Source organism: Porites lutea, chromosome 14 (assembly GCF_958299795.1).
Source record: "Porites lutea chromosome 14, jaPorLute2.1, whole genome shotgun sequence".
In the NCBI taxonomy this organism is placed as follows: Eukaryota; Metazoa; Cnidaria; class Anthozoa; order Scleractinia; family Poritidae; genus Porites; species Porites lutea.
In genome coordinates, this window is record NC_133214.1 from 3,473,605 (window position 1) to 3,498,638 (window position 25,034).

At 38.4% G+C, this 25,034-nt stretch overlaps 1 protein-coding gene across 1 annotated transcript in view; it reads left to right on the forward strand.

The window, feature by feature from the left end:
* Nucleotides 1-25,034, forward strand: part of LOC140924512 (dnaJ homolog subfamily C member 13-like) — a 44,284-nt gene that overhangs the window by 1,966 nt on the left and 17,284 nt on the right. Inside the window, exons 4-51 of the mRNA XM_073374533.1 lie at nt 551-624; nt 1,357-1,401; nt 1,561-1,617; nt 1,817-1,906; nt 2,116-2,169; nt 2,317-2,399; nt 2,548-2,607; nt 2,821-2,884; nt 2,999-3,094; nt 3,467-3,558; nt 3,870-3,955; nt 4,453-4,533; nt 4,791-4,867; nt 5,426-5,492; nt 5,932-6,037; nt 6,967-7,066; nt 7,683-7,790; nt 8,863-8,936; nt 9,013-9,094; nt 9,513-9,569; nt 10,257-10,378; nt 10,768-10,843; nt 10,931-10,969; nt 11,905-11,961; nt 12,270-12,362; nt 12,832-12,911; nt 13,543-13,588; nt 13,687-13,746; nt 14,180-14,325; nt 14,637-14,712; nt 14,895-14,978; nt 15,676-15,738; nt 16,240-16,341; nt 16,772-16,879; nt 17,930-18,132; nt 18,644-18,728; nt 19,456-19,521; nt 19,875-19,963; nt 20,425-20,470; nt 21,068-21,149; nt 21,240-21,312; nt 21,393-21,474; nt 21,590-21,709; nt 22,312-22,427; nt 22,928-23,009; nt 23,665-23,800; nt 24,114-24,298; nt 24,767-24,841. Coding sequence (XP_073230634.1) covers nt 551-624; nt 1,357-1,401; nt 1,561-1,617; nt 1,817-1,906; nt 2,116-2,169; nt 2,317-2,399; nt 2,548-2,607; nt 2,821-2,884; nt 2,999-3,094; nt 3,467-3,558; nt 3,870-3,955; nt 4,453-4,533; nt 4,791-4,867; nt 5,426-5,492; nt 5,932-6,037; nt 6,967-7,066; nt 7,683-7,790; nt 8,863-8,936; nt 9,013-9,094; nt 9,513-9,569; nt 10,257-10,378; nt 10,768-10,843; nt 10,931-10,969; nt 11,905-11,961; nt 12,270-12,362; nt 12,832-12,911; nt 13,543-13,588; nt 13,687-13,746; nt 14,180-14,325; nt 14,637-14,712; nt 14,895-14,978; nt 15,676-15,738; nt 16,240-16,341; nt 16,772-16,879; nt 17,930-18,132; nt 18,644-18,728; nt 19,456-19,521; nt 19,875-19,963; nt 20,425-20,470; nt 21,068-21,149; nt 21,240-21,312; nt 21,393-21,474; nt 21,590-21,709; nt 22,312-22,427; nt 22,928-23,009; nt 23,665-23,800; nt 24,114-24,298; nt 24,767-24,841 — 4,145 coding nt within the window. The remainder of the gene's footprint in view (nt 1-550; nt 625-1,356; nt 1,402-1,560; nt 1,618-1,816; nt 1,907-2,115; nt 2,170-2,316; nt 2,400-2,547; nt 2,608-2,820; nt 2,885-2,998; nt 3,095-3,466; nt 3,559-3,869; nt 3,956-4,452; nt 4,534-4,790; nt 4,868-5,425; nt 5,493-5,931; nt 6,038-6,966; nt 7,067-7,682; nt 7,791-8,862; nt 8,937-9,012; nt 9,095-9,512; nt 9,570-10,256; nt 10,379-10,767; nt 10,844-10,930; nt 10,970-11,904; nt 11,962-12,269; nt 12,363-12,831; nt 12,912-13,542; nt 13,589-13,686; nt 13,747-14,179; nt 14,326-14,636; nt 14,713-14,894; nt 14,979-15,675; nt 15,739-16,239; nt 16,342-16,771; nt 16,880-17,929; nt 18,133-18,643; nt 18,729-19,455; nt 19,522-19,874; nt 19,964-20,424; nt 20,471-21,067; nt 21,150-21,239; nt 21,313-21,392; nt 21,475-21,589; nt 21,710-22,311; nt 22,428-22,927; nt 23,010-23,664; nt 23,801-24,113; nt 24,299-24,766; nt 24,842-25,034) is intronic.

Here is a 25,034-nt window from a genome sequence, read left to right on the forward strand (position 1 = left end):
GAATAAATTAAAATAGATCAGGCAAAAAACTACTCAGAATAGCAAAAAACTCAACGAGCTGAGTAGTTACAATAATTATATTACATTTTATAGGGTTCTGACACAGGAAAGATAAACAGGAAAATATAGGAGAAAACATAAATAATAGTAATTATAAATAATAAATAATTTAATTAATTTAATTAAAATAAAATAGAACAACATAAAACAAGTACAGTTGACACTACTGTAGTGTCTTAGGAATGAAATGAATCAGTTGAAGGGGTTTCTAGAAAAACTGATCAAATGTGACATTCTTCTAAAATGTCTTCTTTTCAAAGTTGATTCTTGTACAAGAATCCTTTAAGGTTTTCTTTCCTTCACGTCCTTTTAGAATTTATATTGTGATTTGCTAAAAGAACAAACTACAATTCTCCCACATCACTGAATTTGTAATGACAGATTTATTACACTTCTTAACCAGTGTACAATGACTGTATATTGGCTTAAAGTTGCAAGTTGTCAAGTACATGTACATGTACCAAACCAATTATTGTTTTGTTTCTTCTAGCTGGTGCTAGCAAGAAAATTCAAAGTATGACGTTTTCCACAGAACACAGAGCAGATCTGTTAACTCAAGCACTTGTAAGTCATTCAGAAGCTTTTAATTGCTAATTGTACACTTTACAACTGGTGGTGGTTGCGATCCTTTAGTCATTTTTTGCTTGACATAATTATGGTTAGTGTTTGTGTTGCTGGCCCAAACCAAGTGACATTGCTGTTATACTATTGTATTGTTTCATCAATTGTTGACACCCCATCTTAGTCACTGCTTTGCAAATATAATTGTGCATTGTCAACTTTGCCATCTGGTGTATTTAAACTAATTTGCATGAGTCTTTGAAGTTTTCAGAAGCAGCCATGTTAAAAATATGTAACCCATATCTAGTAACTTTCTTGAAAATGCAACCAATGTTTCATGCTACCCTGCACAGCAGCACATCCCCAGTAGTCTATTAGTAGGAAGTTTCCTCTCTCCCCTGGGGTATTTTTTTTTGGTGGCAAAAATCTGCTTAGCATTTTCCAGAAGTTCAGATGGTAGGGAGTGGGTGAAAAATTAGTTGGATGTGGGTGAAAAATTGACAAGGGAAAAAATCCAGGTGTTCAGATGGTGGGGAGCAGGTGAAAAATTAGTTGGGCACAGGCAAAAAATTCCCCTTGTTTTTTCTTTCCCTTGTGTTCCTTTTGCGCTCAACACATATGATTTAATTCAGTCCCCACCATCTGAATGCCTGGAACAGGCTAAAATCTGCTTTGATTTATATTCTAGATGATTCATGTTGCATAATAATTTTCATTGTCTTGATTGCTTTTCAGCGGTTTCATAAACAATTTTCTGACTTCAAAGCTAAAAATGAAGTGGTAAGTTTATAATAATATCAATACATGTTTTGAGGTTTGTACATGTACATAATGTATCATGTAGCTATGGTTGGCACAATCCGTCGATCGAGGGCAGACAACGTTTCTTCAGCACTGCACAAAATAATATTGACTTGACATCATATGTTGTTCTTTCAGCGCTTTAATGCTTACAAGTATCACTGGAGCGACACAAGACTTCCCGTAGTACTAGAGGTGACAAGAATTCTATTTCTCAACACTCCATAATTTTCTTTAGCCCTTGCATAATTTAAAGTGACTTTCAGGAAATTATACAGTTTTATCCGGAAAACGAGTAGTTGGTAAAAAGTGAAATTGGTAGTGGACTTTACCCTCCAGTTTTTAAAACTCTGGATTTTCCAAACCAATTTTTGTGTTTCTTATTATACTATAGGTTACTCCGTGCTCTTTGGATCAAATTGACCCTACAACAAGACAAAAACTGTGCTCATATGATTATAAGGAAATGGAAGGAGTTGTTCAGGTAAGTGGAGCATTAATATTAATATTATTATAGCTTGAACACATTATTATTATTATTATTATTGTACAGTAGTTCACTTGAAACTGTAAAAGTTGCTTTTTCTTCAAAGCATGCAGTAGAGAATATTTTCCTACAAACCATAAAAAGTAATATTAAATGAAAGTCTTGTACATTTTGCCAAAATAATAGCTTTGTCTGTTTCACTTTAGGTGTCTGACTACCCAGGAGGAATTGCTATTGTTTACGGAGGTTTTAGCAGACTTGTAAGTTGCATTAAAAAAATAAAGCTAAGCCATCGATCTGTCAATGCTAAGTAGTGACATGTACATGTCGGTAGTCTAGAATTTCCAAAATTTATACAGTGTACTGTAAGAACTTGTCGTTAAATAGACTACTGTTTTTTTTTTCAGCACCTTTTTGCACTCGAGCAGAGAGATGAGCTTATAAAAAAGATGTCAGAATATTCCATGGCAAATGTTGGTATCTCAATTAGGTGAGTAACGATAATGTCACACAACATACGTGTTGCACAGTCATTTAAACTATTGATTTACAATTTATTATTATTAACTATCATCTATACTAAGTTTATACCATGCTACATCTTTATTTATGAGTACTGTTTTTTTCTTTTATTACAGGCAAAGAAATAAACCAATTACACATGACCAGTTTCTCAAACACAAATTTGGAAAGTACAGGTACAAGAAACAAAACAACATATTTATGAAGCATAACTTGCATGCTACCTTCATAATTGTTTAACTACTTATCTTTACATTTATTACATGTAAACACCTACAGTGAAAATTCCCTTCATGAACAAGAAACAAAACCACACATTTATGAAGCGCAACTTGCATGCTACCTTTTTAATAGTTTAACTACATTGTACCTGTATTAAACACCTACAGTGAAGATGAACACATCACATCATTGGCAGAATTCAAAGTCCAGAAAATATCAACTAGACAACCGGTAAGCCCTGTTTGAATCATTAGCTTCAGTGGATGAAAGGTTTGTTTTTGTCATTTCAAATGCTGTTAGTGACTGTTTAAGGTACTAAGTTCTGTATTGATGCCGCTTTTTTAGGATCCTGTAGTTCGTACTCTGTGTTTATCAGAGACCTGTATTATAGAAAGAGATCCTGCAACATACATCATCGTCAGCTGTCTTCCACTGAGTGATGTAAGTTGCAATATATTTGTGTGTGTGTTTCAGTCAGTGTCAATCCTAGCAATATTCATCCGATCAGCGTCTTGTATTTTTCTACTCCATTAATGGTATTAATCATTTCAATGATTGCCAGTTTATAGACAGTGTGCACAGTGCAATCTTGATCTGTTTAGAGAAAAACCTTTCAGAGCAAGGTAGAGAACCAACAACAAACGCGACTCGCATGTGGCACAAAGCTGGGACTTGAACCCAGGCTACATTGGAGGGAGGCTAGTGCTCTCACCAGTGCGCTTCCTTTGCTCCCTCACTAGAAACAACCTCAATGTTGTACACTGTTGTTTTAACATCAGTGGCTCGGTGCAAACACTCTTTGTTTTCTCATAGGTGTTTGCTATTATTCGTGAAGTTGATAATCCTCAGTTGTTCACCTTAGAGTTTGTCAGAGGGACTACAAAGAAATTTATGTCAACTGACAGGTACGTTAAGGGGAATGACAGTTAAGTTTTAAGTTATGTATTCTTTTTTCAATATTTAGTACTTCCCACAGCATAGAAATGTCTTTCTCCTTGTTGCCAATGTTAGCATCACTGTAAGTTGTACCATTTTGATTGCTTCATATTAACTGTTGTTAGTGATCTAAGAAAGTGATTTTGAAATGAATGCTGCCCTTGAACAAATGCCCCCCTTTCAAATAAACACTGGAAAAGAAATTCTTAAGATTTAATCAGCATTATTGCATGGTGGCTGATATTTAACAGTAGCTGTATTTTGTTGTTGTTATGTTCAGAGACTCACTAGTGGCCAGTCTACTTGATGGAGTGCGTGCAAGTGGCAACAGAGATGTCTGTGTTAAAATTAAACCAACCAAGAGAGGTGCAGTGCCATATCAGATAATAAGATTTAATAATATTGTTATTACATGTACATGTTAAATTGCATTTGAATATTTTGTCCTTTATAATTAGCTTCCGTATGTTTACATTCTTCTTATCCAACACATAGATACAGTTTTGTAGTTCATGTCTCCAACAGAACTTAATAATATTTGTATAGGTAATAGAATGATTTGTCGTGATATTTGGCATAAATACCATGAGTGATATTTCTAAATTTTTTATACGATATTTCATGAGCCATTAGGCGAGTGAAATTTGAGACAATTTCAAAATATCACGAGTGTTATTTATGCCAAATATCACATACAAATCATGCTATTTTTTTTTTTTTACTACTACCCACAAAAGGTTTGTAATTTTCACATGTAGGTATGTCAAATTAAGTTGAAATACCTCTGCTCTAAGCGAATCAAATTGCAGAAATTTCTCTTGTAGTAGTATAAAATTGGTAATACTTTTTTTTACGTTTCACAGGGTTTAGATTTGGGCCTGTAATTTCCAATGTTGACGAAGAAGTTGAGAGTCAGCACCTCAGATTTCTTGCTGTTCCACCAAGTAAGGGTCACCAAAATCTGCAGTGACATTTAAGGTTGCAACAGGCAATATATTTGTAGGTTAAGAAGTTTTCTGGTGAATGTGAGCAATGTCATGGGCACACAGTGTTATAATATTGATTAAGCCATCTGGACATTCTTCAAAGTGGAAAGACTTGCAAACAGAGTATAATGTTTTATTTGTGGAAGGTATTGATATTTATTCATTATGCTCTTTGAATATTGGCTTACTCTAATTTAACTTGTTTTTTGCTTCAGCTACTTTTGCAGAAGCAGTAGAAAGGTTCAACAGCAATATTCCTTACAACGGACTACTGCATGCTGTCACGCAAGATGTGAGTACAGCAGTGGGCACGTAAAGGGCGTGTTGGATTTGCCATTTCGAGAATAAGAATAAGTGGAATAACTGTAGAAATCACTTGTTTTGGCATTCATTTCATTGCAATATCTAGACATTTGCCTGAAATAAAATATTCCAGTGTACATATACATGTGTGTAGAGTTTTAAATAATGTCCCAAAACTCAAGGTAGAAGAGATTTGTTACAAAACTTTTGGGTACATGTATTCTTATTTCGGAATACGATTGATCGAACACACCCAAAGATGTTCAATGCACTAAACAACATTATTATTATTTTCATAAAGTTGTAATTTTTAGTACACATGCACATTTGTGTACTGGAAAACAAGATCCATAAAAATTAATTGTTAAATAACTGCTGATGTCAATGCCCCTACCCCCTTGGCCATCCCTTCTGGCCCTTCAGTTAAGCTTGCCTCTCCCTAACTTACATGTACAGTGTATGTTCCTTCCTGTTTTAGTTTCTGTGCCTAAGGTTTTCTTGCACCACTGTGTTTTATTCTGACTTCATCATGATGTTCTCTCTCCAGGGTCTGTTTGCTGAAAATAAGGAGAAGCTGATAACAGGAGCAATCACTGCACTACTAGCAATGGAAGGTAAATAAGATTGTTACCTTCCCGGACTTAAACTAAACAGGGACTGCCATTGGTTGATTCTTGGTTACATGGTCTTGACATAAAATCAAATGTACTGTGTTCCGATCATGATACATTTGAGCAATTGTACCCCGCTTGGGATACATTACCACACGTGATCAAAGCATGGTGGAATGAGCGTGACAGAAGGCAGGAAAAACACTGCCATTTTTCACTTTCGGGATTGAAGACAACAACACAAACATGAAGCCTCAAGCTAAAAAGCAACGATTTTCAAAGTAACTGTTATCCCTAAAGAGAAACAGCAGCTAGGGTACTGCTCAGTACAGCTGTACACATAGCTTTTACAGTTTGTGTACTTTATTGGTCACACCCTTAGACTCCAAACCTACTTGCTGTAAAGGTTACTGCACTAATGACAACCCATGTTTCTTTGCAGGAGATCAGAGTACCATCACCGCTGAAGATCTTGAAGGACAGTTTCAGGCCATTAGAAGACTTGTTGCTTCCAAAGCAGGATTTCAAGCATTCACCACCCTGCCCAAGTAATTAAAAGATTTTTATTGCATTTTTCAAGGAAATCTCTCACACAGCTTTTTTGGTTTATGGACCACCACAATTTAATTATCCTCTCCCCTTATGGGGCTTTTCAGGGATAATGAAACAGGTTTCTCTTTACACATCCCAGGTTACCTGCTTCCGCCATAACCTGGAGAGCTCTATGGCCAGGTCTTTATAATGGCCAACCTTCTCCCCGTACTTGCTCTCAATATTGGCGTCCCACAGCACAGCTTATCTATGATTTTTACCCTGCTATCCACTTTGTCGATCAGTACAATGTTGGGGCGGCAGTGGTGAATGGCTTGGTCAGTGTATTTGCTGAAGTTCCATTGAATTTTGAAAGTTTCATTTTCCAAAACTGTTTCCACCTTGTGTTGCCACCATTGTTCTGATCTTTCAAATCCGTATTTTCCACAAAGAGCCCAATGGATCGGACTAGCAATTTAATTATGGCAGTTGAAGTAGTCACTGTTTGTTAGCATTTCACATGCGTTTACGATGTGGGCTATGGTCTCATCCTTCTTTCCACATTGTCTGGATTTAGGGGATTCAGCAGAGTGGTAGAGTTATTATTATTATTATTATTATTATTATTATTATTATTAGCTAGCGATCAGGGTGGGACTTGAACTTGGGGCCTCTGAATTACAAGTCCAGCGCCCTAACCGCTTAGCCACACTGCCTTTTTAATGAAGGGTATCATAAAAATAATATGAGTCACATCTGATTCCATCTGAAAGGGACCCTATCAAAAGTACTCGTATCATGAACTGTCAACTTACAGTATGTTACATTTTGCATCAAATGTCAAAATTGACATGAAAAGGAAGTTCTGGAAATTATTTTCATGGAGGTAAAAGCTTCTCCAGCTTCGCTATGAATCATTGTGTACCCACTTTTCTATTTGTCACAGATTCAGAGACAAGCTTGGCGTCAAGGTTGTGAAAGCTTTAAAAAGAAATGATGATGGTGTAACACATGCTGCTATTGACACGCTATGTGCTCTGATGCAGGTGGGAGATAATTTACCGTTGCAATCTTATCAAACCTTCATACTGTAAACTGCCGCTTATACACTGTAAGTCCCCCTCTCCACTTATATGGCCCCCAAGATATATTTGCATTTACCTGTAAAGTAACAAAAAAAGTAAATCCGATCATAGCAAAGCACTATAAATTCTATTTTATTTATTGAAATTAATCTAAAATTTAATTACATTGCACAAGACAACCTATGAATATGCAAGGCTGTCACCAAGATTTCAATTTGCCAGGTAAATACAACAATTAGGTGGGGAATCAAACAGCTAGGGATTTCTTTTAGTTCTATTTTTCTTCTATTTTCCTATGAAAGTAGCCGGGGGCAACGTTAATAGTAGCTGGAGGAAATCCCTGGCCCCCACCTCTTAATGACAGTCCTGAATATGAGGTCAGAAAGAATACAAGATTCCTCAGGAATAAGCCACCTGAGGTACAAATATAAATGGAACCACATATTATTTAGTAACCACCTCTTATAAGCAATCGCCACAACTTGGCATTCAGAGTTCTCACTTATGAGAGGTTAGGCATACATACATGCAGGGCCAAAGTTCCTTTCTCTAACATTTTATCATGTTTTATTTTCAGCCAATGCATGATAACTACGACCTTAGGCAAGAGCAGATGAACAAGTCTTCACTTCTTTCATCCAAAAAATTCCTTGCTACCCTTTTGGAAATCTTCACCACCCATGTGGTTAGTAGTGTGAAAGTTATCTCAATGTAGCCCTGGGTAACCTCTTGATCCTGTTACGGGAGCTTTAATAACAGCCCGTAAACAGACTGAGTATCAGCATAATTATCATTTTCATACAGTCGACTCCAGATAACTTGAACCTTTTAGGGAAATCGAAAAAAGTTTGAGTTATCAGGAGTTCGAAGCAAATCTCAGGAATTAAGGAAATAAGCAAATGGATGGGAGGAAATGGAAGTATCATGTGCACACTTCACTTCAAGGACAGCAAGGGATATGGATTAATATTTTAAAAAAGGAATCAAGCAACAAAGCTTGTTTAATATGCAGGGATGGACACTGAATTTGAACTGGAGTGACCAAAACAGTAAAGGCAAAGAACTGATACAGTTTTTTTGAAATTAATATTCAATATTTCAGACTTCAATACACTGTTTTTTGTTTTCAACTTGTCACGCACTTAGAACATGGTTCGAGTTTTCGAGGGTAAAATCATATAGAAATGATCTGATGGGAAACAAAAATTACTTCGAGTTAGTGGGAGGTCAGAGTTATTGAGGGTTTGAGTTACCAAGGGAAAAATTACAGTAAATGTATGGGGAAATCAAGGGGAAATCAACTTTGGTTCGAGTTAGCAAGGGTTCGAGTAATTGGGCGTCAACTATACTTCTTTTCTTCATGCTTAATATTTTTATATTGGGTCCTTCTATCTCTTTTTGGTTTCTGTGCAGCATTCCTTTGCTACAAAGAAATTGGTAGGGTTTACCCTGAGAGCAAAGGTTTCTTTCTTGCATGGCTGTTAGTATTATTTTACAAAGTGGTTCGCATTGCTTATCAGTCACATAGTTTCTCCCAGGGCGTAAACAAACCAATAACGTGACTGACAAGCGATGCGAACGACTCCGTAAATGCTAAAAGCCATACAAGAGAGTAACCTCTGCTCAGGGAGGGATACTTTTATGAGCCAAAACAATATCTTCACATTAAAGTAGGTAGTATTGTTTATTAATTGCCTATAATAAAATTATTTTTACACTGTTAACATTTTTATGTCTTGATCCATTGTATCTTACAGAATAGAAGCACTGGAGCCCTTGTAGTCAGTTCACTTCTTGATTTCCTCACATTTGCACTATGTCCACCATACAGGTCTGTTTTAGTTCTTAATTTAATAAAAAAATAAATTGAAACATAGTTTTTAATAAATTTGATTTTAATCATACAGTGAAACAACAGATGGACTTCAGTTCGACACTTTGTTGGAAATGGTTGCAGATCTTGGTCGGAACATTTTCAAACTATTTCAGGTACATCAAATGCATATCACAGCTCTGTGGCAGATCTAGGGGACCTGAGGGTTGTACCACCCTTATTTTACAACCAAAACTAGGCCCGTAGAGTTGTGTGTGCCCCGCGCTCCCCTTTGCAAAGTCAGGATGATCAGGGCCCGACATACTCAGAGTTCTGAATAAGCCAATACAACGCGCTGTAAATAAATTTATGCTCAATAAAAGCAAGTCATTTCACATGCTACAGTTGTAAATGTATACACACCATGTACTCCAAGCCATTCTCCAGTATGGTGAATAAAATCAATGTACTACAGGAAAATAAAATCCTTCACAAATGCAGAGTGAACTTTACATTAACTTTTGGGGGGTTTCGTTACTGAGTTTTCTGTAATTCTTTCATGCATCGATGTTCATGTCGTGCTTCCTGTTGTAGCATCCATCCATGGCAATTGTCAAGGGAGCTGGAATGGTGATGAAAGCTGTCATCGAGGTGGGTTTCGGTTGCTAGAACCAATAACATGGTTTCCATGCTCAGGATTTATATTTGTAGTTTTTTTTTTTAACCCAGAGCAATACAATGTATTGCAATACCAGTTAGATTCTCTTTGCTTTAAGTTATATGATATGATTATGATTGGTGACTTAAGAAAATTAGACCAGTGCTTTTGGAAGATTTCTTTTATTGCTAGTATTAATTTTTGTAATGTTGGGTCAGCAAGAGTGTGGAGGCGTGTGTGGAGGTCCCGGGTTCAAGCCTTGCCCATCATGTTGTTTCCTTAGACAAGGAACTTTACTCCACTTCGCTCTCTCCCCCCAGGCCCTGGTTGTTCAAACGTTCGATAGTGCTATCCACCGGATAAATCACTATCCAGCGGATAAGTATTACGGAAATCAATTACGCTATCTGCTGGATAGTGATTTATCCGCAGGATAGCGCTATCTGGTGTTTGAACAACCGGGGCCAGGTGTATAAATGGATACCGGCGACATACTGGTGTGGGGTAACCCTGCGATGGACTAGCATCCTGTCCAGGGGGGAGTAGCAATACTTCTAGGTGCTTCATGCTAATAAAACCAGGATAAGCTCGGGCCATTTGGGCCTTTGGCGTGTTTGCGCCTATACCTTTACCTTTTAGCAAGGGTAACGAAGGTCTTTTTTTTTGTTTATGTTCTACAGGAGGGGGACTCAGAGATTGCCGCCAAGATGCAAGATTTAGCTTTGGCTGAGGGAGCTCTACCTCGACATCTTCACACAGCAATGTTTACACAGAGTACTGATAACAGACTGCTCACAAACAGGTACAACGTGCCATTATTAACCCTTTAAGCCCCAATATCCACAATATTTATAAATTCTCCTTACTAATCTTCATACATTTCCTTAAAGAATTAGTTGGGAGAGTTTGATAACAGATCAAAGCATTTTCTCTTAAGTGATCATTTTATTAACTCTCATAACCATTTCTTTTGGCAAAATATGGATATTGTTAGGAGAAAATTGATGTTGGTCACTATTAGGACTTAACTGCCCACCTACCCCTCCCCTAACCCAGCATTTTGCCCCAAGTGAGAAGTAAGTGTTAATAATATTACTTAGGGGAGGGGTAGGTGGGCAGTTTCCCAGAAACCTTAATTGATCCCAACGTTCTGGAACAAAATGTTTACAAAATCCTTTTGTCTGTCTATAGACAACTCAGCAGACATCTGGTAACCCTGTGGGTCACAGGACACCCAACAGCAATGGGTCTGCTGAAGAGAATAATGGTAAGTTTTTGTTTCATGTTTGGTGGTCCTGTGGTATCTTAAATTGTTGACACTCTAAGTTCACTGTATTTCTTGTTCTCATTTTAGCCTGCAGGGATGATGAACTTTCTCACTTCTGATGATAAGGTAAAGATTTACTTTAACCTTACTAAACTAATGAAAAATAGAAAAAAAGCCTTTAAATGGTGCTGGTGAATTGGTTCTATTGGAATGCTCATGTTTTCATTGCTGGTACTTCATCCACAGACTCAAAAGTTAGAACCACCTGCAGCTTGCCCAGTCTAATAAACATTGCCACACAAGGGGTAAAGCTCGTCACACAAGCACCATAATAATAATAATAATAATAATTTAATATTTATATTGTGCAAAATACATGTAAATATGATCAAATGCGCATTACATAAAAGTAAATTATCAACATTGATAAGTTATCCAAAATAACTAAAAAAAACATTATATAAAAAAAAATTGGATCTATAAAAATATAATATATACATAATCCTAAAAAAATCCTAATAAAAAGCTAATCTGAAAAAAATGGGTCTTAAGTAAACCTTTAAACCTATTAAAATTGGGCTCATTTCGTATTTGTGATGGTAACCCATTCCACAGTTTTGGTGCCTCAGCTAAAAAAGCACGGTCACCCAAGGTCTTTTTAGTTAAAGTTTTTGGCGTTTGAAGCATGATTCCCATTGCACACGATCTTAAATGGTATCTCTCTTCCTTCCTTTTGCTAATGAGTTCTTGTAGATATACCGGAGCTTGTCCATGGATCACTTTAAAAGTAATTATAATAATCTTAAAATGAATCCTAAATTCTGCTGGAAGCCAATGAAGCATACACAGAATTGGTGAGATGTGATAAAACCTTGAAATGAAGGACCTGCACTGTACTAGCATTAACTGTTGAAAATTCTGTTGTGCAGCAGCTTTCACTGGAATGATTAAAAATATGGTGTAACCACTTATGTTACAGCTGTACATGTCTCTTGTTTAGCTTTGTGTGCGGGGTATGATCAGGTTATATAATTTTGTTCTCTTTGCATTGTCACTCACAGGTGCCAGAGACTGAGGAAGACAAACTTCATGTGCGAGACAATGTAAAACTTGCTGAAGTAAGCAGTCACCATTATTGATTTTGTTGGCAGCTTTTTGTTATGGTAATCGTAAGTTAGGTCCTTATTCCATTTGTAGCATGAAGTACGCTTTCAACAGTTTATTCAATGACTGGTATTAAATTAAACTAAAAATAACAACTGAACTTTTCAGTTATTGTGAGGTTCACATTAATTTATTCTTTGATGTTTGTCTCATGATATTGAAAGTGTGTTTAGAGTCTTCTGCAGTTTCCATCATCAAATTAATTACATGTACGTATATGTAAATGTAAGGATCCATTCTTTTCATTTATTTTATGGTGTAGGATTCCTCTAAGCCTAAGAAACACCAGTATCTTGTACAGCTAGATGTGGTGCTGACCCATTGGAGAACAAAGATGGGCTTCAAATCAAAAGAAGTAAGAATCTCTACTTTCCTTTTTTCAGCTTACACTTTATGAAATAAACTCCCTAGAGTAAGGGCAATTTAAATTCAACATCATTTTCTAGTGATCTAATTTAGAAGAGAGAGGCCTCTTCCAGCAGGGAATGTCCATCCTCTTGATAAAATAAAAATGTGTCTTTTGTCTGTCTCTTCTCTTTCAACCAAAACTTGGCACATAGGGTTAAGTGTGTCCCCCCTTCACAAAGTCAGGATGAGCAGGACCAGACTTACTCAAAGTCTGAATGTGCCAATACAGCACTTTATAAATATATTTATGCTCAAGAAAAACAAGTCATTTCACACCCTACACACACCATGTACTCAAGAATGGTCAATAAAATCAATGTACCACAGGAAAATGAAATTCTCCCCTTTACAAATTCAAAGTGAACTTTACATTAACTTTTTGGGGTTTCATTACTGAGTTTTATGTGTTGGTACAGACAAATCAGAAGCCTGTGATTTTAAGAAAGAGAAGACAAAGAATAAAAAGCGATGCGAACTGGGAGCTTTTCTATTACAAGTAAGTTATGTGTAAGATTGCATGAAATGCTTTTTTAAGCCAAGCGCACACTTTCCAGTGAATCCTTCCATTCAAATATCGCTTCAAGGAAGGGTGTGGTGGAGTGGTTTTTAATAATTACTCTTGAATGAATGGGGTTACGAATTGTTATTGAAGATATCTCGGTATGGGCTAAGAATTATAGAATCCTATTGATTCCCCCTGAGTATTCTTTTGTTCAGAGATTGCTTGCCACAGGACAATTGATTTCAAGGTAGTTCAACCCTTTAAAGTCATCTGTTCTCCATGCTATAAATATTTATGCTGATGTTGTCCATAGAATTTTCCACTAAGGTAACCCAAGTTGCCCTTGACCTCCCCTCCCTATTTAAAGAAACTACCCTCCCCCCCCCCCCCCCCCACCCAGAGTCTGTACAGATATGGAACTATGTACATGTACGTACAGTTACAGGCAGGACAAGAAAACTTCCTGCCATATTCTGTAAAAATGAGCTCGGCGTGTGCTTCTGGAGTCTTCATTCAGTCCTAATCACTATTTTCTTTCTCATGTTTACATCACGATCTAAGGACCTAGTCCATGTCAGAAACTGAAGTTGAAGCTGTCGTCTTTGTTGTTGTTGTTGTCCTTTAGGTTCAATCAAGATCATTCTCAACCGAATCTCATCTGGAACTACAAAGTGAGTAGCCATACTATGCAACTGTCCTTTTTCTTTTTTCTTTTTTTTTTTTCTTTTTTTTTTACCATGCAATCCTTTTATTTGAAATTTCTTTGCAGACAAGAGAAGAACTAAGAGAAGCCTTAGAAGCTGAAATGAGAGCTTTTGCAGTAGACAAGGTTGGTCACAAATTAAGTCTGCTCTTTGTGCAATTTATTATCTGGAGCATAAACCAGGTTAAAAAGTCATTTAAAACACACACCATTTGTCAAAGACAGAGGCTTCTGAGAAGCCTGTCTATCTTTTGCAAATGGCGTGGATACGACGTGAACCTCCTAATGCGACGTTTTATGGAGGGCGCGCGAACGTACGATGGTGAATTGTCCTTTCTTTTCTGACCTGGATAAATTCCTTTAGAATTCAACTCCAGAAGAAGTCATCTACATTTGAAAAATTAAGTGAGTCCAAATTGACACGGAAAAGTTTGAAGGGACGCATATTTATATTTTTAGTGACATTTTCACTGCCCTCGTCGTGATTGCTTAAGTTCTCTATTAAAGCCATGATTTTCCAAGAACTCATGCTTTATGTTTTACTCGTTTTAATAAACAGGATCTTGGTCAAATTCATGTTATCTCGTGGAATCATCAAGAGTTTGAAGTACGATACGAGTGCCTCAGTGAAGAGATCAAAATCGGGGACTACTACCTCAGGCTACTTCTTGAAGAAGAAGAGGAGAAAACACTGATTCATAATGCGTAAGTTTTGTATTAACGGGAACTAAAAGGTATTAATGCAAACTAATGTACAGACTCATACCAAGTCCTCCTCAGTTTGAAACGAGAATGTGGGTTGCCGTGGATACTAACCACCAATCATCACTAATACTTATTACCCAAATGATCCCAGAAATCACTGCACAGCAAGCTTGTACCCATTCTCCCTGAAAGTTTCAAAATTGGTGAATTGAAATTGAGGAGTTTTCTTGAATGTTTTTTTTTAATTTAGTATTTGGGGGCCAATTCTTGGGAATTTTAGAGCTAAGGTATGTGATGTTGTCTCTTTTTAGGTTAGAATTTTTCAATGACCTTTACCACAGATTTCTTCTGACAACCAAGTCTGTCATGAAAGCAATGTGCTTACAGGTAACCATAAACTAACTTTATAAACTAATCATTTACTGTTGCACTTCGTCGGATAACATTTTGTTAAGTATTTGAATTCTCGTTAAGTTTGTTTCCAGGCTCTGTAATTGTTTTGAACACACTCATCCAGGGTTTATTCTACATTAGATAAGACTTTGTCGAATATTTTCTATTCTTACTAGGCAATGACCAAGGTGTATAGCAAATGCTACGATGAAATTGGTGCATTTAATGACACAAGATACATTGTTGGGATGCTTGAAAAAGTAAGCATAACCTTGCTATGTTGTAATTTAACTGCATGTCTCTCTGATTAAGGCTATTTATGCTAATCTACTTTATTTAACTCTATCCTCTCCACAATTCTTCTTTAGCCTCTTCACTCACAGAATACTTTATGTCGAGATTAAAGGTCACTCTAACTTTTGAGTCTGTGGGCGAAATCCTATGGTGTGACCATTCAATTAAAAGCTACTGAGCAGTACTTTCCTGTGGTACTGTTTATTATGCTGTACAAGTTGGTTCTAACTTTTGAGTCTGTGGATGAAATCCTATCGTGTGACCATTCAAATGAAAGCTACTGAGCAGTACTTTCCTGTGATACTGTTTATTATGCTGTACAAGGTGGTTCTAACTTTTAAATCTGTGGATGAAATCCTATAGTGTGACCATTCAAATGAAAGCTACTGAGCACTACTTTCCTGTGGTACTGTTTATTATGCTGTACGGTGTGACCATTCAAATGAACCTCTTTGACAGAGCTTAAGCATGGTACTCTTTATTTCTTTGGGTTTTACCAAAATGAATTTTATTTATTTTGTGAATTTTTTTTGTCATTATCCGGATTGAAAGGGTTAGGGCAGATAGTGATTTGTAGGTTATAAAGAATTGCCCAAGTTGCGTTTCATTTTACATGAAGCAGCAATTTAAGTTAATTTTTTGTTCTGTTTTTTCACCGTGCAGACGATAGATAAACTGGAAAGAGATCGCCTTCTTCTCTTCCTGAATTCACTCATCAAGCACAAGGTAGCTGTGTACTTTCCTTTTTTCGCTTTTCCGTGTTTGGTGGTGTCCTTTTTTTCTTTCTGATATTTGCGTTGTGTACACTATCGTGCTGCGACCGTTCTGCGACCGTAGGTTAAGTCGAGAATGGGAGAAAAAAGAATATTGGTGGGTTCGTTCTAAACTCAAAATGGTAAGAGTAAGGTTTTATTCAAGTTGACTGGTCAACTCAACATAAAAGAATTGTATTTTTGTACATTAAGATTTGTTTCATATTAAGGGTGTTTGTTCATACCCAAAGTCTTCTAGTGTATGTAATGCTTTTAAAACGTTTTCGTAGTTACCTCATAATCAGAAAGGCAAAAATGGGGTCACCATCCCTTTTTGGAGGTGTAGCATATCGAAAATTGTAGTGTTTTTAGAACCTTCAGTCAGTACCATACAATACCTGAGAGAATTATCAGTGAACAGTTTTCGAGTAAAGTCGATATGCTTATAAATTATAATGTGTGTTGGCTTCTTCAGAAAAATGTCAAAGAGATGATGGATGTAAATGGTATTAAAGTTCTTGTGGATCTTCTAACACTAGCCCACCTTCACACCACCAGAGCTGTTGTACCATTCCAGGTAATGTGTAGGTTTGAAAAAGTTTTTTTTTCATCCAACAAGAAGTCCTATTTCTTTTTGTCATGTTAAGTGTCACAGGTTGTAGCTAAACTGATCAAGCTTTACCCTGGGTACCAGAGGTTTTTCTCGCGTGCGGCGAAGCTGCGAGAAAAACTTTTCGTGCGGGTCACCAGGGTAATCAAGCTTTTTTCGCCGTATTAAAATAAAGTAGCTGTAGTGTGTTTGTCGCTTAGGCGTTTGCGTTACATTGTCAAATTATTTTTTTGATTTTCCGAAAAAGTCTCCTCGTAGGGTTAGGACGCGTGACGGGGCGCTGTTTACGCTTGAGTTAAGATACTTTCTGCAGATTCTCGGGTATTTTCGACCAGCCGGTAAAAAGTACAAGTAGCCGGGCTCAAGATTCATTTGTCTGTTTCTATATTTTTTATAGAGTAACCTGCTGGAAGCATCTCCAGAGTCCATGCAAAAAGGGACTGAAAAAGAGTGGTACTACGGAAACAAGGAGAGGGAAAGATTAGGTCCTTTTAGCTTCAAAGAGGTCAGTACTAGCATCTGTAAGATAATGAAAAATTTATTTGCAGCTTTGCCTTGTAAAGCCCAGTCCTCACTAGTGACACAAGCACAAGCATAAGCATTACCAGAAGAGAACGCAAGCATAAACCTAAGCAGCCTGCGTAGAAGGCGCTTGGAGGTAAGGGGCACAGGAAAGAGCGGCGCGCGAGAGAAAGACACGCGAGGGGAGAGGGAGTAAACGATTTTTACGGGGCTCTCGGGCGGGCGTTCGCGCTCTCCTCTTGTGTCTCTCTCGCGCGCCACGTTCTTTCCTGTGCCCATTACTTCCAAGCATAAGCGTAAAAAGCTTATGTACTAGTGAGGACGGCCGTGATATAATCATGAGCATAAGTATAAGAACGCAAGGTTTTTATGTCAAGGCCGTCCTCGTTAGCGCATAAGCTCTTTATGTTCATGCATAGGCTTACCGTAAATGACCTAATAAGCGCCCGGGACGTCTATTTAATTTTAGGGATCCACGCGGGGGCTTTTAAAATAGAGAGGCGTTTATTTTCATAACTGTAACAAGCTCAATAAAACTAATATGCCTTCGGCAAAAATATCAAGAGGGTTTTAAAATAGCGGAATATCGACTCCATTAATTGATACGCCTTGGCCGTCTGGAGATCCGTATCGCTCTTTCAAATCCCAACATCGATGTCACAATCCTCGCTCAGGTTTATTGTGTTGCCATCGTTAGTCTATCCTTTCTTTGAACTTGAGATTGAACAAGATGAGGTACGCAAAGCCTTGTTAATCAAGTAAGAAACTGAATGAATAAATGAATGAATGATTTTGCTCCCTTTTCCTAATAGTAATTCCTAGTATTTTGGAGTAATTCTCTTAGGGGACGTCTAATACAATTTTAACAACATAGAGGGAGCGTTGATTAGATAAGAGGCGTTTATTTGGAAGTGGGCGTTTATTAGGTCATTTACGGTTTGTTTGGATCGATAGTGAGGACCAGGCTTAAGAGAACTCAAAAGGAGATATCAATGCTTGACCGCTATTTCAGTGCACGTTGTAAATTTTTCAGATGAAGGACATGTCAGCAGAGGGTACTCTCCGCCCTGAAACTAAGTGTTGGGCACAAGGTATGGATGGATGGAGACCACTGCAGAACATTCCGCAGCTCAAATGGTACCTGCTGGCCACGGGAAGTGCTGTTATGAATGAAACAGATCTGGCAGTGTTAATTCTGAATATGCTGATCAAAATATGTGAATTCTACCCCAACAGGTTACAAAATCAATTTCATTTTTAATTGTTGCTTTGTTTTCTCCCATGAATGCAGCCTGCGAGCACCGTGAGAAGTCTCGCGCGAGCGGCGTGCGAGACGAGACGCCCCCCGCTGCTTTGCCGCGTAGACGCGAGTTAAATAGAGAGCCTGCTCCCAGGCTACGTTGAATGTATCCTCGAAACGTCTGGTATTCCTCCTTTTTCAACGCATATTTTGATAAACATTGTCATTAACTCGACTATTTGCGTTACACAGCCAGTTTCTTCAAACGTTTTCGTAACACCATCTTGAATGCTGTAACGCGCGCAGTTTTTTAGTCACTGATTAATCACTGTGGAAGCAAACGTCCGGCTGGCGTCTATGCGTGGTTGTACGTAATTTTGGTGCGTATTCGAAGTTCCCCTCTTTTAACAGTCTCCATAAAGAACTAATATGTTGTATCCTACGCTTATCATGGACTTCACATTAAAGCAACAAAATAATTTGTATTTTTGTTTGTTTGTTTTTCAGAGATGTTGATGGTGCCATTGTCAGGCCGCTACCAAGAGCAAAGAGAATGTTATCCGAAGCCACCTGTCTGCCGCATATAGTTCAGGTATGCACTTGATTTTGTGCTTGTTCTTGCTGAATCCTTCTTAACAGTCTTTTTCCACCCCTTTTCATTTGGCTTCAGGGAATGGCTTAAATAGAGCTCACTGAATAGCTTGAACTCCGAGGTCTGAATGATGCTGAAATTTCCTTAATACCCATCACAACAGCCGTTCAGAGGCTCAGCTTTAATATTGGGATGGCACTATTTCATCTTAGAGACTCTTCCACCCCCTACCCTTGGGATTCCACTACCATCCTTGGGATTCCACTACCCCATCCTTGAGAACTCTTGAACAACCCCACACTTGGGATTCCAGTAACTTACCTTTAGGATTCCACTACCTCCCTCTTGGTATTCCATTGCCACACCCTTGAGATTTCATTACCCCGCGCTTTGTATTTCAGCGCCCCTTTTCATGACTTTTAGTTTAGGGGTCACAAACGTCCTTCTTTGCATCGCGTGCTTCACCGATCGCCATTATTTTTACCTTGTAGTAACTTACAGATGCCACTGTTTAACGAACTTCTAAACTGAAACTCTTGTAGTGATTTGTACAATTCTAAGAATCTGTTTAAGTCTTTTTTTGTCAGAAATGGACCTTTTTTATGACACTGAACAGTTTATGTAATGTCTTGTGTAGACGCACATTGTTGAGGATTTTTAGACACAAGCACGTATACACACTTTATAATTTTTCCATTAATTTCATGCACTGTCTCCATCATTACAGCTGTTATTAACATTCGATCCTATAATTGTGGAGAAGGTTGCCATTCTACTTCTAGATGTGATGGTGGTAAGTGAAAAATTTAATGTGAGCTTATCCTTATGATAACTTTGTTAGATTAAGACTACGTTTACATTAAACTGGATAGCTCGTGCGCCGAGACGAAAATCTTACGGGATAGGACTTTTGTTCACACACAAGAACGATGATCTCCGCGCCATTTCTGTAACGGAGCTAAGATGCGCCACACCGATCTTGCAAGTGGATCGTCACATATCGCATAGGTTTCTGCCACTCTTCATCGCAGCGTGAACAGTTATTCGGACAGTAGCGGAAGTGAATAGAGAGCTTAATAATTCTAGGAAAATTAGATTCATCAGTCGAGTGAAACCACTCAGTATTTTTTTTATCTTTGTTTCCAGGACAATCCAATCCTACCTCGACTTTATCTTACTGGAGTATTCTTCTTTATCATGATGTACACGGGCTCAAATGTTTTACCAATTGGAAGGTAACGAAACTTTGTCTTGCAATAGCCACATCTTTATTTGCATCCCAAGTGAACCACAATGGAAAATGAAAGATTTCATTTCGTACAGTTCCTTAAGGGTAGATTTCCTCTGACGCGTTATTTTTACGTCCTTACACGCGTTAAATTTACGTGCGTATTTAAAGTAGAGGAGATGTATGAAAAGGCCGCGTGTAAACGTAAAATTGAGCAGGGTTCAACTTTAACGTGTACGCGCGACCTCCCATACATTGCCTTTATGCTATTTACGCGCATTAAATTTGCGCGCGAGCGCACGTAAAAATTACGCGACACTGGAAATCCACCTTAAAGCAAGATTTTCTCGGCAAAAGTGATGCTAAAGCACCATAGGATTTCGACTACGGACTCAAGAGTTAGAACCAACTGTTCATACCAAAATAATCCTAGATGGAGCTTTAGATGCGCTTCGTGTATGTTTTCAGATTTCTTCAGGAAGTGCACACAAAACAGGCCTTCAGGACGGAAGAGGTTTGTGATGAAAGAAGTCTCTTTAATGCATGAGAGTTGTATTAGTGGTACATATTGTTGTTGATGTTGTTATTATATCGTTCTAAATATCACACTGTTGGAGAAGCGCCGTGGAAGATTTAGCTTTAAGAAATTAACATTTTCGTTCGCCTCGTTGCTTTTAATATTGAAGTAGATGTGGCATTCTAGTTAGCGACCAACAGAAAGGTGAAAATAGAAAATGAAATAGAATGTCCAGTCAACTATATCCCTATATTAGAGGGTCACCTTTCTAAAACTACTAACCTTGGTCTAGACTGCGAGCAGTCTGTTTTTCTCTTTAGATTTAGTGAATGGAGTGCACGCGCGCGCCGGCGTCGACTGGCGAAGCCGCAAGACGCGAGAAACGAGGGCCTCACCCGTCTCGCGCTTGGTCATTTTCGCTCGACGCACAAAGAAGGATAGACTGCTCGCAGTATCGTTGTCTAACTTTAGTCCTTGACGCTAGTCAGTCATATTCTTTGACTCTCAATAATGCGGACGTCCATAGGTGTCTGAAGGGTTGACTTAAGAAGAGACAAAATATAACAGTAAAATAATAACAAACTTTCTTTTCAGAATAAACCTTCAGACTTGATCCAGAGGAGCATTCTTGGTCCTCTCCTTCCAGAGGCCATGGTCTGTTACCTCGAAAATCACGGTAGGATGACATTTTTACGATTCTTCTAAGATTACGATTTTATCACTGTCATGTGCACAGGAATAATGTAGCAACTTTTTATTCAACCAGGTCACGAAAAATTTGCGGAAATTTTCTTGGGAGAGTTTGACACGCCTGAAGCCATCTGGAACAGCGAAATGAGGTAAAGAGATAAAGTTTTTCTCTGCGCATAGAATTGCTTTTTTAAACAATTCAGTCTGTTGTTTCCTGCTTTTGTTTTAGGCGTATGATGATAGAGAAGATCGCTTCTCATTTAGGAGACTTCTCACCCAGGCTTCAAAGTAACACTAGAGCACTTTATCAGGTTAGGAATATTTCAGTAGTTGACTCCTTCAAATTTGAACTGACAGCGTTGACAAATGTGAAAAAAATCATCGTCGTTGTCGTCATCTAACAAAGTTCTCACATTTTGCTCACAGTACTGTCCAATCCCAGCGATTTCATATCCACAACTGGAAAACGAGTTGTTCTGCAACATCTTCTATTTACGTCATCTATGTGATACGGACAAGTTTCCCGATTGGCCAATTAGAGAACCAGTAAGTTTGACGTTTTTCCTTGTTTACAAGCGTGATCAAAGAGCCATGGCCGCTGACATTCCCAGGTTCCGTCTTCACTAATTCAATGCTGTGGTACTAAATGCGACAGAAAATAGTAGACCTACTTTTTGAAGCGTTGAATAGCGGACGTCAAACATGAAAATAACGTGGAAAACGAGATTAGTCAATTAGGATATTAGATTTCCATTCCCAGCATGAGTATCGCTAGTTGCTCTTTGCATTTCGCCGTGCAGTGTTTTTACCTTCAATTTCGACCCCAGGGCAGCACGGGGGACAAGGATGTGTTTCCTTTGCCTGTGACAGGTATTTGCTCCCCACCCCTCCTCCCTCATCATTATGAGCATGGAAAAATTCTCTTCAAGTAAGTCATCGTTACTCCACTGAGTTCAGATGCCAATGGAACAGGTGACTGTGATGCGGTTGCCATGACTACCTCCTTTTTGGGTGTGTTTACATTCACTTCCGGCCCCTACCACCGCCCCACATTGCCATTCTTGATCACGTGGTACTTTGTGCCTTTCGAGCTTACCGACATGCAGTGAGAAAAACGGTTAACTCGTATTCTTTTGTTTATTTGCCAGGTTCGCTTACTGAAGGACATCCTAGAAGCTTGGAAGAAGGAAGTGGAAAAGAAACCCTCGGATCTGACTTTAGACGAAGCCTATGAAACTCTTAAAGTTAAAAAAGACCCCTCAGGGTAGGATGCGGCTTAAACGTGTCCACAATTGCACGTGATTTCACTCGAAGGCTGAAAATTTGAAACTACGTTATACAGCCTTATAAACAGCATCACACACTTGAAGAGGCCCCGTTGTTTTTGTAGTAAAACATATCGATGCCCTTTTCGAAAACCTAGAGCCTTCGGGTTCTCTTCACAAAATGCCGGACATGTCGGGTGTTTCTTGCTGTCTATAGTCTGCTACACAGCCGTTTTTAGTGTCGTCATGCAACGCTCCTCCCTACTAAAAATCGTTGGTTCGCTTTTGTTTTATGGTGTGGATATTGTTCGTTGTCTTTTCAATGTCTTGTATTACATCACTTTGGTCATTGCGCTCGTCCTCAATAGCAAGAAACCACAAACTTATTCGAAAACAAACATTTGATTATTTTTGTCCAACTGTTCTGTTTCTCTGTGCATACTGTAAAAGGATTTTGTTATTCTTTTAGAATAATTGATTTCTTATTCTTTCAATGCAGAAAAGTCGATGAATCCAAGATAAGAAAAGCTTACTTCAGATTGGCGCAGAAATATCATCCAGATAAGAACCCCGAAGGACGGGTGAGAAACGGTTTTGTGCAAAAATACTCTCTCACATAGTGTAGTTAAACTTGGATCAATGTAGGTTTCTGAGAAACTGCCAACCTTCCCCTCCCCTAACTCAACATTAACACTTACTCCTTACTTAGGGCAAAATGTTGGGTTAGGGGACGGGTAGGTGGGTAGTTTCCCCAGAAATCTAAAACATGGGCGGAGGTGCCTGTGAGGCTGTGGGAGCCCCGAACTGCAGCCGAGTGCAATGCGTAACCTTGACAACCGGAGAGTGGTAACCACCCATGCACCGTCACACTGCTAACCAGTGGAACCTAACATACCCACCATAGGCCGGGGGGGGTGGGGGGTAGGGAGCAGAAAAAAACACATGGAAACACGAGCGATGACAGGCAACGACACCCGAAAGGTAATAACCTGACCTCAAGAGAATGGCTGTAAATAGACTCAGAGCCCCTGCGACGCGGTTTGGACGCCCCCGCATATCTCATAGCTTAACAGAGAAGATTGTAATTTTAAATTATTCGGAAAACAGTCAATATACCAGGTGTTGTAAGACCCCAAATAAAAAAAATTGTCTTGTCTTGTCTTTCCAGCAATGTCTTGAGTTTAACTGACCGCCACATGCAACTTTTATTAACTTTTCTTCCACATTTCGTTTTAGGACATTTTCGAGAAAGTTAGCAAGGCGTACGAGTTCCTGTGCTCGAAGGATTCCAAAAAAGTTCAAGGACCTGATCCCCACAATATCGTGCTTATCCTTAAGGCGCAGTCCATTCTCTTCAAACGTTACAAGGAAGGTAAAGTTAGAACAGCTAGAGTCACGTTTTGGTCTGTCAAGACGATGTTTCGTTGTGTGGACAGAAAACTGCAACCTCGTCAGATAGACAACAAATCTACGAGCTTAGCTTTGTCGCATGGAATTCTGAATTGTAAAAACGTAGGAAGCTTCGTTTGTTTGCGTGTCATAGATCTATAAGTTGGGGATGGTGTTTATTAACTTGGGCGTTTTTTTTTCTTTTTTTTTTTGTAAAAGTTACATCAACCCAAACTAATTCATCAAACAAATTGAAAACGTTTTTCTGACTCAACAAACTATTTGTACATTTTCAGAGCTTCAGCCTTACAAATACGCGGGTTATCCCATGTTGATAAAAACTATCAGACTAGAAACAGAAGATGGATCTGTGTTCTCTAAAGATGCCCCACTGTTGACAGCCGCCAGTGAACTCGCTTATCATACAATGAACTGTTCTGCGCTTAACGCAGAGGAACTCCGCAGAGAAAACGGCATCGAGGTAAAACCAAAAAAAAAATTAATGCTAAATGTGCATCAGGTCTATGTCTATTACTAAGATAGTCTTCAAGTGTTTGTGAATAGCCCTTACTTTCAGTAGCTTCTGTCATCAAAGGTTCCATTTATGCATTTCAATGCTTTTATTGTTGGTGTAATTTTTATCGGGTGGCTGTTGATCAATGTCAGTGGGCTGTTACTGAATTCAGTCCAATGACTTGTTTTTTTTTTCTTTCTTTATTTTCCGTAGCTGTTCGAATCAGATAGCTTGTTTGCTAATCTGCTACACAGCCGTTTTTAGTGTCGTCACGCAACGGTCCTCTCCATGAGGGAGGAGCGATGAGTGACGACACTAAGAACGGCTGTGTAGCAGACCAGACTACCTGTTTGCTTGATTAGCAGCCAAAAGTTGTACAATTTTGTTTGTTTTCATTGCTCGTTTACATAAACAATGAGTTTATTTTATTTTCAGGCTTTGCAAGAGGCTTATAGCCGGTGCTTGTCAGCCATTAGTAGGCTTACTGAGCCTCATGAAATAGCTGTCCAGGTAAGAGGAAAAAATAATGAGCACCTAGTCAAACGAATGTTGCAGCTTGAAATGTAAACAAATCTCTGGTTTTGTTTTCTTCCGTAAAAATTTAATAAGAGTACCTTGTGAAAGAAAAACGTGTTATTTTAATATTCTAGTAATAGGCTTTTGCCCCGAGTTTCAATTGTGGGAGCTAACTTTCGCTTGCCTA